This window comes from Triticum urartu, chromosome 3 (assembly GCF_003073215.2).
Source record: "Triticum urartu cultivar G1812 chromosome 3, Tu2.1, whole genome shotgun sequence".
Lineage (NCBI taxonomy): Eukaryota > Viridiplantae > Streptophyta > Magnoliopsida > Poales > Poaceae > Triticum > Triticum urartu.
Window position 1 is genome coordinate 611,837,131 of NC_053024.1, and position 18,178 is coordinate 611,855,308.

General features: G+C 46.9%; 1 protein-coding gene across 1 annotated transcript in view; it reads right to left on the minus strand.

Annotated features, from left to right (window-relative positions):
• LOC125547019 overlaps positions 1-17,909 on the minus strand; it is a 67,968-nt gene extending 50,059 nt beyond the window's left edge. Inside the window, exons 1-4 of the mRNA XM_048711069.1 lie at positions 17,346-17,909; positions 16,887-17,120; positions 14,960-15,139; positions 14,544-14,771 (exon numbers count right to left, since the gene is read on the minus strand). Of these exons, the coding sequence (XP_048567026.1) occupies positions 14,544-14,771; positions 14,960-15,139; positions 16,887-17,120; positions 17,346-17,909 (1,206 nt within the window). The remainder of the gene's footprint in view (positions 1-14,543; positions 14,772-14,959; positions 15,140-16,886; positions 17,121-17,345) is intronic.
• Between the last annotated feature and the right edge of the window lie 269 nt (positions 17,910-18,178).

The window sequence follows — 18,178 nt, forward strand, 5'->3', positions numbered from 1 at the left end:
GGTTTCTCCCAGGTCCTGTATCAAGGTTCTTGCCTCACGAGACTTCACCACAATGTCATTGACGTAAGCTTCAGCGTTCCTCCCGACCTGCCGGCCTAAGGCGATGTGCATCAGCCGCTGATAGGTCGCGCTCGCGTTGCGCAGCCCAAACGGCATGCACGTATAGCAGTACTGAACATGCAACTATCCCTGGGTGGTTTTGGTAATTCCTAACAACATAAAGCTCATTGAGCTAACATTATTCGAAGATTAATATTTCAGGAAAAGCTCAATGAATGGCATGGCATGGATGAGGAAAGTGGATCCCTCAAAATTCGAAGGACAAAAAGTTTGGCTCAAGCTTGAAGCTTAAGACTCTACATTTTATATTTTAGTGATCCAAGATCACATTGAGTCTATAGGAAAAGCCAATACTATCAAGGAGGGATGAGGTGTTGCTTAATGGCTTGCTTGCTCAAAATGCTTAGTGATATGCTCCAAAATCCTCAACTACCTTCCCACATCCACATATGACCTAAACCAAAAGTCAAACTCGGCCCCACCGATTCTTTCTATCCGGCGCCACCGAGTTTCAAATGTCATAGCCACTGCCACAAACCCTAGGCAAATCGGTCTCACCGATAGGGATCTCGGTCTCACTGAGATGGGATTGTAATCTCTCTGTTTCCCTTCGTAACATTTCGGTCTTACCGAGATGAGCGATCGGTCCCACCGAGATTGCAATGTAAACTCTCTGTTTCCATTTTGTAACATTTCGGTCTCACCGAGATGAGCGAATCGGTCCCACCGAGTTTACCTGACCAACTCTCTGGTTAGCTTATTACCAAAATCGGTCCCACCGAGTTTGTGTAATCGGTCACACCGAGATTACATTATGCCCTAACCCTAACCATATCGGTCCTACCGAGTTGCATCTCAGTCCCACCGAAAATCCTAACGGTCACTAGGTTTGCTGAATCAGTTCGACCGAGTTTAACCATTCGGTCCCACCGAGTTTGGCAAATTGTGTGTAATGGTTAGATTTTGTGTGGAGGCTATATATACCCCTCCACCCACTCTTCATTCGTGGGGAGAGCCATCAGAACATACCTACACTTCCAATACACATTTTCTGAGAGAGAACCATCTACACTTGTGTTGAGGTCAAGATATTCCATTCCAACCATATGAATCTTGATCTCTAGGCTTCCCCAAGTTGCTTTCCACTCAAATCTTCTTTCCACCAAATCCAAATCCTGTGAGAGAGAGTTGAGTGTTGGGGAGACTATCATTTGAAGCACAAGAGCAAGGAGTTCATCATCAACACACCATTTGTTACTTCTTGGAGAGTGGTGTCTCCTAGATTGTCTAGGTGTCACTTGGGAGCCTTCGACAAGATTGTGGAGTTGAACCAAGGAGTTTGTAAGGGCAAGGAGACCGCCTACTTCGTGAAGATCTACCGCTAGTGAGGCAAGTCCTTCGTGGGCGACGGCCGTGATGGAATAGACAAGGTTGCTTCTTCGTGGACCCTTCATGGGTGGAGCCCTCCGTGGACCCGCGCAACCGTTACCCTCCGTGGGTTGAAGTCTCCATCAACGTGGATGTATGATAGCACCACCTATCGGAACCACGACAAAAACATCCGTGTCTCCAATTGCGTTTGAATCCTCCAAACCCTTCCCTTTATATTTTTGCAAGTTGCATGCTTTACTTTCCGCTGCTCATATACTCTTTTGCATGCTTGCTTGAATTGTGTGGAGATTTCTTGACTTGTGCTAAGATAGCTAAAATCCGCCAAGAACTAAAATTGGGAAAAGGCTAGATTTTTATTTAGTCAAGTTGTCTAATCACCCCCCTCTAGACATACTTTCGATCCTACAAGCAGAGCATCGGGAGCGCGCCCGAACCAATGGGGTTGAAGGGGTGGTCCTCCAAGTCGAAGGTTAGATTGGCCTCGGGCGCCACCCAGCCCGGGGGGCTTCTTGGCGCTTGGAGGCGGTGCTGATCCGGCGGGCGAACGACTTGAAGTGATGACTTGAGGGTGGTTCTTGGGAGCCACCCAGGAGAGCTGCGACGACGGGCGGCGCTGGCGCAGCGAAACGGGCGAGGAAGAGGTCGCGCAGCTCCTCCTAGGAGGTGACAGAGGCCGTCGGCAGGTGGAGGAGCCACGCGCGCGGGATGCCGGTGAGGGCCATGGGTAACCAGTTGGCCATCACCCAATCGTCGCCCCGGCTCCGAGGACGGCCTCCTCGTACGCCAGCAGGAAAATCATCGGGTCTGTCGAGCCATCGTAGCGCGGTGGCATCTCGGACCTGAACTTGCGCGGCCACTGCACTTGCCGCAAGGCGGGGGCCAAGGCCCGGAGCCCCCTAGCCCCAGTATCGGCATCCGTTGCTGGAGCGGGCGGCGCGTTGTCCGCCATGAGGGCGGGATGTGATGTCGGGGGAGAGCGGGTCGTCAGGAGGGAGGACTCCGGTGCACCCCTACCTGGCGCGCCAAATGTTGGATTCCGGGTTCCGGCAGACCTTGAGGTTCGAACACTGGGGTGCGCGCGGAGATCTCTCCCCTATCGATCTGCGTCTGATCCTCTCGTGCGAACTAAGATGAAAATGATGAACAACACAAAAGACACGGGGTTTATACTGGTTCGGGCCACCGTTGTGGTGTAATACCCTACTCCAGTGTGTGGTATGGTGGACAGTACAAGGGAAGAACGGCCTCGCGAGGGGTGTTCTTGAGCTGGTGCGGTGTGTTCTGCTTAGTCTCTACTCGGTTCTCCTCCTTCTCCCCTTTTCCTTTGTGGAGGCTAGCTCTATTTATAGAGGCCCTGGGCCTCTCCCCAAATAATGAGCGGGAAGGGCGCCAACACTTGGCCATTTTGAAGGGGAACATATGGTACAAGTTATCCTGACCAAAGGTGGTCTTCGGCTGCCAAAAGCACTGGTGATGATGCCGTCTTGGGCTCCATGGTGACCTCCGTCCGGCCGTCTGGCTGGTCTTGGTCTCGTTGCACCGGAATGGCAACCTTTGCCTGATACCTTGGCCTGTGCTTGCTCCCTTTGCACAAAAGGGGAAACAAGGACACTACACAGGCCGACGCCCGCCTGGCGCCCGCCTGGTCTCGATCGTCATGGCTTGCGTCATGGGATCCTCGCGAGGTACCCCCGCATTGATCTCTCCGCCTCCTCGTGAGCCTGCCTAATGAGGCTGCCTCTAAGGAAGCTTCATGTCGTCCGCCCCACGAGGCTTGGCCCCTCGCGAGGGTTTGGAGCTTGGGCTGATGAAGATGGGCCGCGCTGGGCCCCTGCCTAATCCATGCCGCAGGCAGGCAAGTCTGGGGACCCCCGTTCCCAGAACGCCGACAGGCAATCTCCATCAACATCTTCACCAGCACCATCTCATCTCCAAACCCTAGTTCATCTCTTGTATCCAATTCTTGTCTCAAAGTCTGGGATTGGTGCTAGTAGGTTGCTAGTAGTGTTGATTACTCCTTGTAGTTGATGCTAGTTGGTTTAATTGGTGGAAGATCATATGTTCAGATCCTATATGCATATTATTACCCCTCTGATTATGAACATGAATATGCTTTGTGAGTAAGTACGTTCGTTCCTGAGGACAAGGGAGAAGTCTTGCTATGAGTAGTCATGTGAATTTGGTATTCGTTTGATATTTTTGGTAAGATGTATGTTGTCTAGCCTCTAGTGGTGTTATGTGAACGTCGACTACATAACACTTCACCATTATTTGGGCCTAGAGGAAGGCATTGGGAAGTAATAAGTAGATGATGGGTTGCTAGAGTGGCAGAAGCTTAAACCCTAGTTTATGCGTTGCTTTGTAAGGGGCTGATTTGGATCCATATGTTTCATGCTATGGTTAGGTTTACCTTAATACTTTTGTTGTAGTTGCGGATGCTTGTAATAGAGGTTAATCATAAGTGGGATGCTTGTTCAAGTAAGAACAATACCCAAGCACCGGTCCACCCACATATCAAATTATCAAAGTATCGAACGCGAATCATATGAACGTGATGAAAACTAGCTTGACGATATTCCAATGTGTCCTCGGGAGCGCTTTTCCTATTATAAGAGTTTGTTCCGGCTTGTCCTTTGCTACAAAAAGGATTGTGCCACCTTGCTGCACTTTATTTACTTTTGTTACTTGTTGCTCGTTACAATTTATCCTATCACAAAACTACCTGTACCACTTATTTCAGTACTTGCAGAGAATACCTTGCTGAAAACCGCTTATCATTTCCTTCTGCTCCTTGTTGGGTTCGACACTCTTACTTATCGAAAGGACTACGATAGATCCCCTATACTTGTGGGTCATCAAGACTCTTTTCTGGCGCCGTTGCTGGGGAGTGTAGCGCCTTTGGTAGGTGGAATTTGGTAAGGAAAAATTTATATAGTGTGCTGAAATTTACTGTCACTTGTTACTATGGAAAGTAATTCTCTGAGGGGCTTGTTCGGGGTATCTTCACCCCGTCCAGTAGAGCAAAGAGTTGCTCCTCAACCTACTGAACCTATTGAAAATGAAACTCCTTTTGAATTTCCTTCGAGTATGATGGAAAAACTGCTAGATAACCCTTTTACAGGAGATGGAACAAAGCATCCTGATGAGCACTTAATATATGTGGATGAAGTTTGTGGATTATTTAAGCTTGCAGGTATACCCGATGATGTTGCTAAGAAGAAGGTCTTCCCTTTATCTTTGAAGGGAGACGCATTGATATGGTATATGCTATGTGATGATATGAGATCATGGGACTATAAAAGATTGAGGCTGGAATTTCATCAAAAGTATTACCCTATGCATCTTGTTCATCGTGATCGCAATTATATATATAATTTCTGGCCTCGTGAAGGAGAAAGCATCGCTCAAGCTTGGGGGAGGCTTAAATCAATGTTATATTCATGCCCCAATCATGAGCTCCCGAGAGAAATAATTATGCAAAGTTTTTATGCTCGGCTTTCTCATAATAATCAAACCATGCTCGATACTTCTTGTGCTGGCTCTTTTATGATGAAGACTATTGAATTCAGATGGAATTTATTGGATAGAATTAAACGCAACTCTGAAGATTGTGACCTCGACGAAGGTAAGGAGTCAGGTATGACACCTAAGTTTGATTGTGTTAAATCTTTTATGGATATCGATATTTTCCGTAAGTTTAGCACTAAATATGGACTTGACTCTGAGATAGTAGCTTCTTTCTGTGAATCTTTTGCTACTTATGTTGATCTCCCTAAGGAGAAGTGGTTTAAATATCATCCTCCCATAGAAGTAAAAGTAGCTGCACCTATTAAAGTTGAAGAAAAGACTGTCACTTATAATGATCCTGTTGTTCCTACTTCTTATATTGAGAAACCACCTTTCCCTGTTAGAATAAAGGATCATGCTAAAGCTTCAACTGTTGTTCGTAAAAGCAATATTATAACTTATACACCTCCTGAGCAAGTTAAAGTAGAACCTAATATTGCTATTGTTAAAGATCTCTTGTGTGATAATATTGATGGACATGTTATTCAGTTCGAAGGTGAAACTGCTAGAATTGCTAAACCTTGTGATAAAGATAAACATAGACCTGTGGTAGGCGTGCCTGTTATTTCTGTTAAAATAGGAGATCATTGTTATCATGGCTTATGTGATATGGGTGCTGGTGCTAGTGTTATACCGCATACTTTATACGAAGAAATTAAGAATGAAATTGCACCTGCTGAGTTAGAAGGTATTGATGTCACAATTAAACTTGCCAATAGAGATACTATTTCACCAATTGGAATTGTTAGAGATGTTGAAGTCTTGTGTGGGAAAACTAAATATCCCGCTGATTTTCTTGTTCTTACTTCTCCGCAAGATAGCTTTTGTCCCATTATATTTGGTAGACCCTTCTTAAATACTGTCAATGCTACCATAGATTGCAAAAAGAATGTTGTTACTGTTGGCTTGGATGATATGGTTCATGAGTTTAATTTCTCTAAATTTAGTAAACAACATCGTGAGGAAGAATTACCTAGTAAGGATGAAATTATTGGTCTTGCTTCTATTGTCGTACCTCCTAATGATCCTTTAGAACACTATTTGCTAGACCATGAAAATGGTATGTTCATGAATGAAAGAAGGGAAATAGATGAAGTATTCTTTAAACAGGAACCTATTCTGCATCACAACTTGCCTGTTGAAATCTTAGGGGATCCTCCTCCACCCAAGGGTGATCCCGTGTTTGAGCTTAAACCTTTGCCTGATAATCTTAAATATGCTTATCTTGATGATAAGAAGATATATCCTGTTATTATTAGTGCTAACCTTTCAGAGCATGAAGAAGAAAGATTATTGAAAACTCTGAAGAAGCATCGTGCTGCTATTGGATATACTCTTGATGATCTTAAGGGCATTAGTCCCACTCTATGTCAACATAAAATAAATCTGGAAGCAGATGCCAAACCAGTTCGTGATCCTCAACAACGTCTGAATCCTAAAATGAAAGAAGTGGTAAGAAAAGAAATACTAAAGCTTCTGGAGGCAGGTATAATCTATCTCGTTGCTGATAGTGAGTGGGTAAGTCCTGTCCATTGTGTCCCTAAGAAGGGAGGTATTACTGTTGTCCCTAATGATAAAGATGAATTGATTTTATAAAGAATTATCACATGTTATAGGATGGTAATTGATTTCCGCAAATTAAATAAAGCTACTAAAAAGATCATTACCCCTTACCTTTTATTGATCAAATGCTAGAAAGATTATGCAAACATACACACTATTGCTTTCTACATGGTTATTCTGGTTTCTCTCAAATACCTGTGTTGGCTAGAGATCAATCAAATACTACTTTTACATGCCCTTTTGATACTTTTGCTTATAGACGTATGCCTTTTGGTTTATGTAATGCACCTGCTACCTTTCAAAGATGCATGATGGCTATATTCCCTGACTTTTGTGAAAAGATTTGTGAGGTTTTCATGGACGACTTTTCCATCTGTGGTTCCTCTTTTGATGATTGCTTGAGCAATCTTGATCGAGTTTTGCAGAGATGTGAAGAAACTAATCTTGTCTTGAATTGGGAAAAGTGCCACTTTATGGTTAATAAAGGTATTGTCTTGGGGCACAAAGTTTTTGAAAGAGGTATTGAACTTGATAAAGCCAAGGTTGATGCTATTGAAAAGATGCCATATCCCAATGATATCAAAGGTATAAGAAGTTTCCTTGGTCACGCTGGATTTTATAGGAGGTTCATTAAGGACTTCTCAAAAATTTCTCGGCCTCTCACTAATTTATTGCAAAAAGATATACCATTTTTCTTTGATGATGATTGTGTAGAAGCATTTGAAATACTTAAGAAAGCATTAGTCACTGCACCTATTGTTCAGCCACCTAATTGGAACCTACCCTTTGAATTATGTGTGATGCTAGTGATTATGTTGTAGGTGTTGTTCTAGGGCAAAGAGTTGATAAGAAATTTAATGTTATCCATTATGCTAGTAAGACTCTAGACAATGCTCAAAGAAATTATGCTACTACTGAAAAAGAACTCTTAGCAGTTGTATTTGCTTGTGATAAGTTCAGATCTTATATTGTTGATTCTAAAGTAACTATTCAAACTGATCATGCTGCTATTAAATATTTTATGGAAAAGAAAGATACTAAACCTAGACTTATTAGATGGGTTCTCTTGCTACAAGAATTTGATTTGCATATTGTTTATAGAAAGGGAGCTGAGAACCCCGTTGCAGACAACTTGTCTAGGTTAAAAAATATTCTTGATGACCCACTACCTATTAATGATAGTTTTCCTGATGAACAATTAAATGTTATAAGTCTTCTCATAGTACTCCATGGTATGCTGATTATGCTAATTATATTGTTGCTAAGTTTATACCACCTAGCTTCACATACCAACAAAAGAAAAAGTTCTTCTATGATTTGAGACATTACTTTTGGGATGACCCACATCTTTATAAAGAAGGAGTAGATGGTGTTATTAGACATTGTGTACCTGAGCATGAACAGGAACAGATCCTTCGCAAGTGTCATTCCGAGTCTTATGGAGGACACCACGCTGGAGATAGAACTGCACATAAGGTATTGCAATCTGGTTTTTATTGGCCTACTCTCTTTAAGGATGCCCGTAAGTTTGTCTTGTCTTGTGATGAATGTCAAAGAATTGGTAATATTAGTAGACGTCAAGAAATGCCTATGAATTATTCTCTTGTTATTGAACCGTTTGATGTTTGGGGCTTTGATTATATGGGACCTTTTCCTGCCTCTAATGGATACACACATATTCTAGTTGCTATTGATTACGTTACTAAGTGGGTAGAAGCTATTCCAACTAGTAGTGTTGATCATAACACTTCTATTAAAATGCTTAAAGAAGTTATTTTTCCGAGGTTTGGAGTCCCTAGATATTTAATGACTGATGGTGGTTCACACTTTATTCACGGTGCTTTCCGTAAAATGCTTGCTAAATATGATGTTAATCATAGAATTGCATCTCCTTATCACCCACAGTCTAGTGGTCAAGTAGAGTTGAGTAATAGAGAGATCAAATTAATTTTGCAAAAGATTGTTAATAGGTCTATAAAGAATTGGTTCAAGAAACTTGATGATGCATTATGGGCTTATAGAACTGCATATAAAAATCCTATGGGTATGTCTCCGTATAAAATGGTTTATGGAAAAGCATGTCACTTACCTCTCGAACTAGAACATAAGGCATATTGGGCTATTAAAGAGCTCAACTATGATTTTAAACTTGCCGGTGACAAGAGGTTATTTGATATTAGCTCACTTGATGAATGGAGAACCCAAGCTTATGAAAATGCCAAGTTGTTTAAAGAAAAAGTTAAAAGATGGCATGACAAAAGGATACAAAAGCATGAGTTTAATGTAGGTGATTATGTATTGCTATAAAACTCTCGTTTAAGATTTTTTCCAGGAAAACTTCTCTCTAAATGGGAGGGCCCCTATGTTATCGAAGAGGTCTATCATTCCGGTGCCATAAAGATCAACAACTTCGAGGGCGCAAATCCGAAGGTGGTAAATGGTCAAAGAATTAAACATTATATCTCAGGTAATCCCATAAATGTTGAAACCAATATTATTGAAACTGTAACCCCGGAGGAATACATAAGGGACACTTTCCGGAATGTTTCAGACTCCAAAAAGGAATAGGTATGTGGTACGGTAAGTAAACTGACTCCAAAACAATTTTAAGGCAATATTTCTTTGTTTTGAAATATTTAGAAAAATAGAAAAATAATTAGCAGTCTGGGAAGGACACGAGGGCCCCACGAGGGTGGTGGGCGCGCCCTACCCCCCTGGGCCCGCCCCCTACCTCGTGTGCCTTCCGGACTACGTTTTCTTGCACGTTACGTATTTTGGTCGGTAAAATTTCGTTATATAATCTCCCATGGGTTTTGACTCCCGTATCACGCAAATTTTCTTTTTTTTTTCGAGCTGTTGCTGCTGCAGATTAGAGCAAGATGTCTTCTCAAGAGTCAATCGGGGAGAGCTGGGTATCTAATCCGGCACCGGAACCAAGGGCAAACAGCGACGCTGACCACTTCGGGCCAGCAATGGAGGAGGAGATGGAGGCTAACTTGATGAGAGTAGATGCTATGGAGGATCAAGAAGTCACCTCTCGCCTCCGAGCTGGGTTCACGATGGGGGAACTACAGAGCTCAGCTATTCCAAACTCGGTTATCCCTTCTAATGTTAGATTTCTTACCTATGAAAATATGAAGAGGAGTGTCAATTGTTCTCCCGCAGCTATGCAACACCCTTGGGTGCAAGGAGCTTTAGATGTCATAGGAAAGCTTCGTAAGGAAATAATGGACCTCAAGCATCAAGTCAATAAGCTCGAGGAGGAGAACCGTATCCTGAGAGGAATAATCGCCAAGAATATTACACCAACAACAAAGAAGGAGACATGATCACTTGGGTATGGGCACTCCCCTTGGCAACTACCAAGCTTGGGGGAGGTGTCCCTGTATCGTATCACAATCACAACTCCTATCTTTACTGTTTTTCTTAGTTCGATCCTATTAGTAGTATCTTGATCTAGTAGAATAAAGTTTATGGCATGATCTAGTTTTGAGTTTTGCTTTATGATCTCTCTATGTAATCGAGTCAGTGAGCTATATATAATAAAGATTAGTGTTGAGTCAAGGGCTTGATTATTTTTCCATGATCTTGGGTGAATAAAAGAAAAGAGAAAAAGAATAAAAAGAAACAAAGAGTTAATATTGATCTTATTGAGAGTAATGACTTCACATAAAAAGAGTATGATGATTAAAAGTTGTTGGGAGTTGGCAAACATAGCTTTGGTCATTGTTGCAATTAATAGGAAGTAATAAGAAAATAGAGGTTTTCACATATAGATATATTATCATTGACATCTTTTATGATTGAGAGCACTCATTAAAATATGACATGCTAAAGAGTTGATGTTGGACAAGGAAGACAACGTAATGAGTTATGTCTTTCTTATATCTGAGATAAAGTATGTTGTCATGGATCCTCTAACTTGTTGAGCTTGCCTTTCCCCCTCATGCTAGCCAAATTCTCAGCACTAAGTAGAAATACTACTTGTGCTTCCAAAATCCCTAAACCAGTTTTGCCATGAGAGTCCACCATATCTACCTATGGATTGAGTAAGATTCTTCAAGTAAGTTGTCATCGGTGCAAAGCAATAAAAATTTCTCTAAATATGTATGATTGATTGGTGTGGGAGAAATAAGCTTTATACGATCTTGTGATGTGGAAGTAATAAAAGCGACAGACTGCATAATAAAGGTTCATATCACAAAGGGCAATATAAAGTGACGTTCTTTCGCATTGAGATTTTATGCATCCAACCATAAAAGCGCATGGCAACCTCTGCTTCCCTCTGCGAAGGGCCTATCCTTTATTATTATCTTCTACCTTATGCAAGAGTCATGGTGATCTTCACCTTTTCTTTTTCATTTTATCCTTTGACAAGCTCAGCATGTTGGAAAGAACATGATATATATATATATATAATTGGATGTAGGGGAGCATGAACCATTATTGTTGACATTACCCTTGAGGTAAAAAGTTGTGGGGCAAAACTATAAGTCCCTATCTTTCTCTGTGTCCGATTAAAACTCCGTAACCACAAGTATCGCGTGAGTGTTAGCAATTATGGAGGACTAAATGATAGTTGAGTATGTGGACTTGCTTTTTAGCTCTGACATAGACTCTTTCCGATGTTATAATAAATTGCAATTGCTTCAATGACTGAGATTATAGTTTGTCGGAGCCCAATAAGGTTTATGATTTATACTTTTGCATTGTGAATAGATCATCACTTGAACATAAGTAATCATATGACAAAAATCTATATATGTTGCTGTTATGAGAATAATCATGATGCCTTCATGTCCGTATTTTATTTTTATCGACGCCTCTACCTCTATACATGAGGGCATATTTATTGTTATCGGCTTTTCGCTTGAGGACAAGCGAGGCCTAAGCTTGGGGGAATTGATACGTCCATTTTGCATCATGCTTTTATATCGATATTTATTGCATTATGGACTATTATTTCACTTTATATCACAATACTTATGGCTATTCTCTCTTATTTTGCAAGGTTTACATAAGGAGGGAGAATGCCGGCAGCTGGGATTCTGGGTTAGAAAAGGAGCAAATATTAGAGACCTATTCTACGCAACTCCAAAAGTCATGAAACTCCACGGAACGTCTTAAAATAAACAAAGAAAAATCCTCGCCAAAGATGAAGGCCAGGGGGCCCACACCTTGCTCACGAGGGTGGGGGGCACGCCCCCTACCTCGTGGGCCCCCTGGTGGCTCTCCGACGCCCATCTTCTCCTATATGAAGTCTTTCGATGAGAAAAAAATAGGAAGGAACTTTTCGGGACGAGACTCCGCCGCCACGAGGCGGAACCTTGGCGGATCCAATCTAGAGCTCCGGCAGAGCTGTTCTACCGGGGATACTTTCCTCCGGGAGGGGGAAATCATCACCATCGTCATCACCAACGCTCCTCTCATTGGGAGAGGACAATCTCCATCAACATCTTCACCAGCACCATCTCATCTCCAAACCCTAGTTCATCTCTTGTATCCAATTCTTGTCTCAAAGTCCGGGATTGGTGCTAGTAGGTTGCTAGTAGTGTTGATTACTCCTTGTAGTTGATGCTAGTTGGTTTAATTGGTGGAAGATCATATGTTCAGATCCTATATGCATATTATTACCCCTCTGATTATGAACATGAATATGCTTTGTGAGTAATTACGTTCGTTCCTGAGGACAAGGGAGAAGTCTTGCTATGAGTAGTCATGTGAATTTGGTATTCGTTTGATATTTTTGGTAAGATGTATGTTGTCTAGCCTCTAGTGGTGTTATGTGAACGTCGACTACATAACACTTCACCATTATTTGGGCCTAGAGGAAGGCATTGGGAAGTAATAAGTACATGATGGGTTGCTAGAGTGACAGAAGCTTAAACCCTAGTTTATGCGTTGCTTCGTAAGGGGCTGATTTGGATCCATATGTTTCATGCTATGGTTAGGTTTACCTTAATACTTTTGTTGTAGTTGCGGATGCTTGCAATAGAGGTTAATCATAAGTGGGATGCTTGTTCAAGTAAGAACAACACCCAAGCACCGGTCCACCCACATATCAAATTATCAAAGTATCGAACGCGAATCATATGAACGTGATGAAAACTAGCTTGACGATATTCCCATGTGTCCTCGGGAGCGCTTTTCCTATTATAAGAGTTTGTTCCGGCTTGTCCTTTTCTACAAAAGGATTGGTCCACTTTGCTGCACTTTATTTACTTTTGTTACTTGTTTCTCGTTACAATCTATCTTATCACAAGACTATCTGTTACCACTTATTTCAGTACTTGCAGAGAATACCTTGCTGAAAACCACTTATCATTTCCTTATGCTCCTCGTTGGGTTCGACACTCTTACTTATCAAAAGGACTACGATAGATCCCCTATACTTGTGGGTCATCAGCATGCGAGAGAGAGAACATGAGCAAATTTGAGGCGAAAAAGTGTAGTGAGAGGCGAGGGAATGAAATCGGTAAGGAATGCCAAAGGCAAACTTCGATTGAGGAAAAACGAGTCAACTACGGAAAGCAAATGAAAAGCCGTGTCCAGCACCTAATCTAGTCTTCAAGTCTTCTCACCAGCGCGGAGCTAAGTGCTAGCCACTAGGCGTGGGAGGGAGCCCCAGGGCCTGAGGCCGGCACTCTTGAGACTCCGGGGCATGTACAACCCCACTCATTATTACGTGAGAGTGTCACGGGTGGCGATTCTTCATAGGCACCGGGCCTTCTTCACAGGTTCTGGGCCTTTCTTCTCAGTCTCTGGGCCTTGCTTCTCAGGCTCTAGGCCTTGCTTCTCAGGCTCTGGGCCTTGCTTCTCAGGCTCTGGGCCTTGCTTCTTAGGCTCTGGGCCTTGCTTCATGGATAGAACTTCTAGAGGTGCTGGATGTTCTAGGCATTCTGGATAGGTACCCCGTCCTGTGTCTCCAGGCGCGCTGCACCCGGCATGGAGACATGGACGACCCTGAACGGGCCCTCCCACATGGGCGAGAGCTTGTGCAGCCCTTCCCTGGAGAGGACCTGCCTCAGGACGAGGTCGCCCACTTCGAGCGTCCTGGAGCGGATGTTGCGGCAGTGGTATCGCCGCAGCGCTTGTTGGTACGTTGCTGCCCTCAACGTGGCTTCGCGACGGCGTTCCTCCCCCAGCACGAGATCCATCCCCCGCATGACGTCCTTCTGCGTTTTGTCGAACGCTAGGACCCGTGCGGAGTGATGCTTGACCTCGTGAGAGAGGACTGCTTCAGCTCCGTAGACGAGGAAGAATGGAGTCACGCCCGTTGGCATGGTGGCGGTGGTTCGGATGGACCACAACACGGAGTGGAGCTCGTCGTGCCAGCCCCTGCCGCAGGCCTCCAGCTTCTTCTTGAAGGTCCTGGTCTTGAGGCCCCTCAGGACCTCCGCGTTAGCGCGCTCGGCCTGACCGTTACTCCTGGGGTGGGCCACCGAAGCGTAGGAGATCTGCCTTCCAAGGTCAGCACAATAGGTTTTGAAGAGGTTGCTAGTAAACTGCGAACCGTTATCTGTGATGATGCGGTTGGGGACCCCGAAACGGCTCACGAGGCCCTTGATGATCTTGACAGCAGAGCCGGCTAGAATGGTACGGACGGCTTCCACTTCCGCCCACATGGTGAACTTGTCGATGGCGATGTAGAGATAGCGGTAGCCCCCTGGAGCCCGGGAAAACGGGCCTAGGATGTCTAGCCCCCAGACCGCAAATAGCCATGTGAGCGAGATGGTTTGGAGGCCCTGAGCAGGCTGATGGCTTTGCTTGGCGTGGAATTGGCAAGCTTCATAGGACTTCACCAGCTCGGCCGCGTCGTTGAGTGCTGTAGGCCAATAGAACCCACTGCGGAACACCTTGCCGACGAGGGTCCGTGACGACGAGTGGTGCCCGCAATAACCGCCGTGTATGTCAATCAGCAACTCCCTTCCTTGATCGCTGGAGATGCAGCGCAGTGTGACATCGTTCAATCGTCTCCTGTATAACTCGCCGTCTTGGATACAGTATGCCGTGGCCTGCCGGGCCACGCGCCCTGCATCCTCTTCCTTCTCCGGTAGCGTCCCGTGCATCAGGTACTCCTTGAATTCCTTGATCCAGCACTCCTCCCGGGGCTTGAGCGCCAAGAGCAGCCGAGCTCCTGAGGTGGGGCCACAGGCTGGGGCTCCCGTGGCCGGGGGCTGCGGGAGTTCCTGACGAGGTTGGGTCATGCTTGAAAGAGGTGGCGAAGCTGATGGTTTGAAGAGCCGCTCTTCGAAGACGTTGGGTTCTTGCGGGTGCTGCTTGGATGCTCTCCTGGCGATGTCATCGGCTTCCTTGTTGGTGACCCAGGGCACGTGCTGCAGCTCCAGGCTCGAGAACTATTTTCCATCTTGCACACCTCTGTGAGGTAGGCCTCCATGTGCTCGTCCTTCGGCTCATACACCTCGTTGGAATAGTTGACGAGGAGCTGCGAGTCACCTTTGACGATGAGGCGCTTCACCCCTAGAGCCGCCGCGGCCCTCAGGCCAACTATGAGGCCTTCGTATTCTACGATGTTGTTGGAGACCTTCTCGTCGTGCTGAAAACAGAGTTGCACAGCGTAGTAGAGCTTGTCTTGAGTGGGCGAGATGAGCACTGCTCCAGCCCCCGCTCCCTGATGCGCGAAGGCGCCATCGAAATACATGACCCAGCCATCTGGTGCCTCGCTTCCTGGGGAAGTGGACCGGTCTTCTCCTTCCTTGAGAGCCGGGGCATCCATCCATTCTGCCACAAAATCGGCGAGCGCGGCTCCCTTGATGACCCTGGTAGTGCTGAACTCCAACTGGAATGCTTGCAACTCGATGTTCCACTCAGCGACCCTTCCTGCTGTGTTAGGGCTATTGAGCACCCTCTCCAATGGGTAGGCTAAGACGACCTTGATGGGGTGGCCCTGGAAGTAGTGCCGCAGCTTGCGCGAGGCCACCAAGAGTGTGAGGAGGAGCTTTTGCGGCATGGGGTAGCGCGCCCTCGCATCCCGCAATACGGTGCTGACGAAGTACACCGAGTGCTCGACGAGGGCTGACACACTATCGAGGCTCGCGTCCCACGGAGATCATGGCATATCCTGAGGTGGTGGGTTTCCCGAGACCTGGCCATCCTCTAGAGCTTCTATGATGTTGTCCTGTTGAGCTTGGTCTTCCACCGCTGATGGCTTTGCCGCGCCTTCCTGACCCCGCGCTGCATCAGCTCTGGCTTGGCGCGACACACCTTTGCCTTGGCGCTCCTCCTGAACTGCCTCTAGCACCGTGCTGGCGGAGTACGGGGTGGCGGCAAGGTAGAGCACTAGAGGCTCGAGAGGCCGCGGTGCCACCATCACTAGGGGCTGGTGATGTATTTCTTGAGGTCTTGGAAGGCCCGGTCGGCCTCCGGGGTCCACTCGAATGGCCCTTCTTCTTCATGAGCTTAAATAAGGGTAAGGTGCACTCGCCTAGCTTGGAGATGAAATGCCCTAACGCAGTCACCCGCCCTGCTAGCTTTTGTATTTCCTTGAGGGTCTATGGTGGGCTCATGTCTTCGATGGCCTTGATCTTCTTCGGGTTCGCCTCGATCCCTCTGTGGGATACAAGGAACCTTAGTAGCTTGCCGGAGGGGACGCCAAACACGCACTTCTCCGGGTTAAGCCTCAAGTTCACTTGGCGCAAGCTCTCGAAGGTCTCCTCCAAGTCTTGAATCAATGTCCTTGCCTCGCGAGATTTGACCACTATGTCATCAACGTAGGCCTCTGTGTTTCTGCCGAGCTGCCGCCCCAAGGCGATTTGCATCAACCATTGAAAGGCCACGCCCACGTTGCGCAGCCCGAAGGGCATGCAGGTGTATCAGTACATCCCGCATGGTGTCAGGAAGGCTTTCTTCTCCACATCCTCCACTGCCATCTTGATTTGATGGTATCCTGAGAATGCATCCAGGAAAAATAGCAAGTTGCACTCGACGGTGAAGTCGACGATTTGGTCGATGCGTGGAAGCGGGAATGGATCCTGGGGGCACGCTTTGTTAAGGTTTGTGAAGTCGACGCACATCTGCTCCTTCCCGCCCTTCTTCGGTACTACGACGGGGTTCGCCAGCCATCCGGGGTATCTAACTTCTCGGATGGTACCCGCCGCCTCCAGCTTGCGTGTCTCTTGGACGATGAAGGCCTACTTCTCTGTGGACTGCCGTCTTGCTCGCTGCTTCACGGGGCGTACATTGGGGCACACCCTCAGATGATGCTGGATTACCTCTCTCGGGACCCCTACCAGCTGATTGGGCCCCCACGCGAATATCTCCTTGTTCACGCGCAAAAACCTCACCAAAGCTTCTTCTTGTCCTGGATCAAGGCCGGTTCCTATGGTGAAGGTGGCTCTTGAAGACCCGTCCTCGTTGACCGGCACCTGCTTGGTCTCTACCTTTTCTTGACTGAATAGTTGCTTTTTCTTGGTGGGCGCGGTTTCCTTGGCCTCAGGTGTAACGACGCCGGCTAGCTGTGTTGCTGCCGCGGTCTTGAAGGCGAGCCTGAGCGCCGCCACGGCCTCCTTGGCGTCCCCCTTGATGGTGAGGACGCCCTTGCTCCCTGGCATCTTCATGAGGTTATAGGCCGGGTGAGTCATCGCCATGAACTGAGCGAGAGCCGGGTACCCGAGGATGGCATTGTACGGGAGACCGATGCGGGCGATGTCAAAGTCCACCAGCTCGGTGCGATAGTTATCTCGTGTGCCAAAGGTGACAGGGAGGCGGATCTGCCCCAGAGGGTGAGCAGCTCCACCACCCACTCCTGTGAAGGGCTTGCTGAGGCCGAGCCGTTCGAGCGGCACATGAAGAAGGTTGAAGGCTTCCACGGGGAGCAGGTTGCGGCCGGTGCCGCCGTCGACGAGGGTCTTGATGACGGCCACGTTGCAGATGGTGGGTGTGCAGAGCATCGGGAGCATCCGGGAGCCCGCGATGGAGCCGGGGTGGTCTTGCGAGTCGAAGGTGAGGTCGGCCTCCGGCGTAGCCCAACCCGGTGGAGCCCCCGGGCGCTTGCAGGCTGCCCCAATCTGACAGAAGAAAGGCTTGACGTGACGATCTGAAGGAGGTTCTTGGGAGCCGCCCAGCAGTGCCGCGACTGCGTGGTGTGCCGGCGCCGCGTAGCGCACAGCGAAGAGGTCGTGGAGTTCCCCCCAGGACGCCAGCGTGGATCCCGGGAGGTTGAGCAGCCAGTCACGCGGCTCGCCGGTGAGGGCCAGGGGGAACAAGTTTGCCATGATCTTGTCGTCCCCTCCGGCTTCGAGGACGGCCTCCTCGTACGCTAGCAGGAACGGCGCTGAGTCTGCCGCGCCATCGTAACGTGGTGGCATCTCCGGCCTAAACTTGGCCGGCCACTGCACTCGCCGCAGAGCGGGGGCCAGGGCTTGGTACCCAGACTCCTAGCTGCTGGTGTTGGCTGCAAAGGTTGGTGGTGGGGCACCTGCCATGGGAGCAGTACAAGGGAAGACAAGATCATGGCCACCTCACTAAGATCTCGCGGACGAACTCGACGAACTCGCAACACAGAAAGACACAAGATTTATACTGGTTCGGGCCACTATTGTGGTGTAATACCCTACTCCAGTGTGGTGGTGGATTG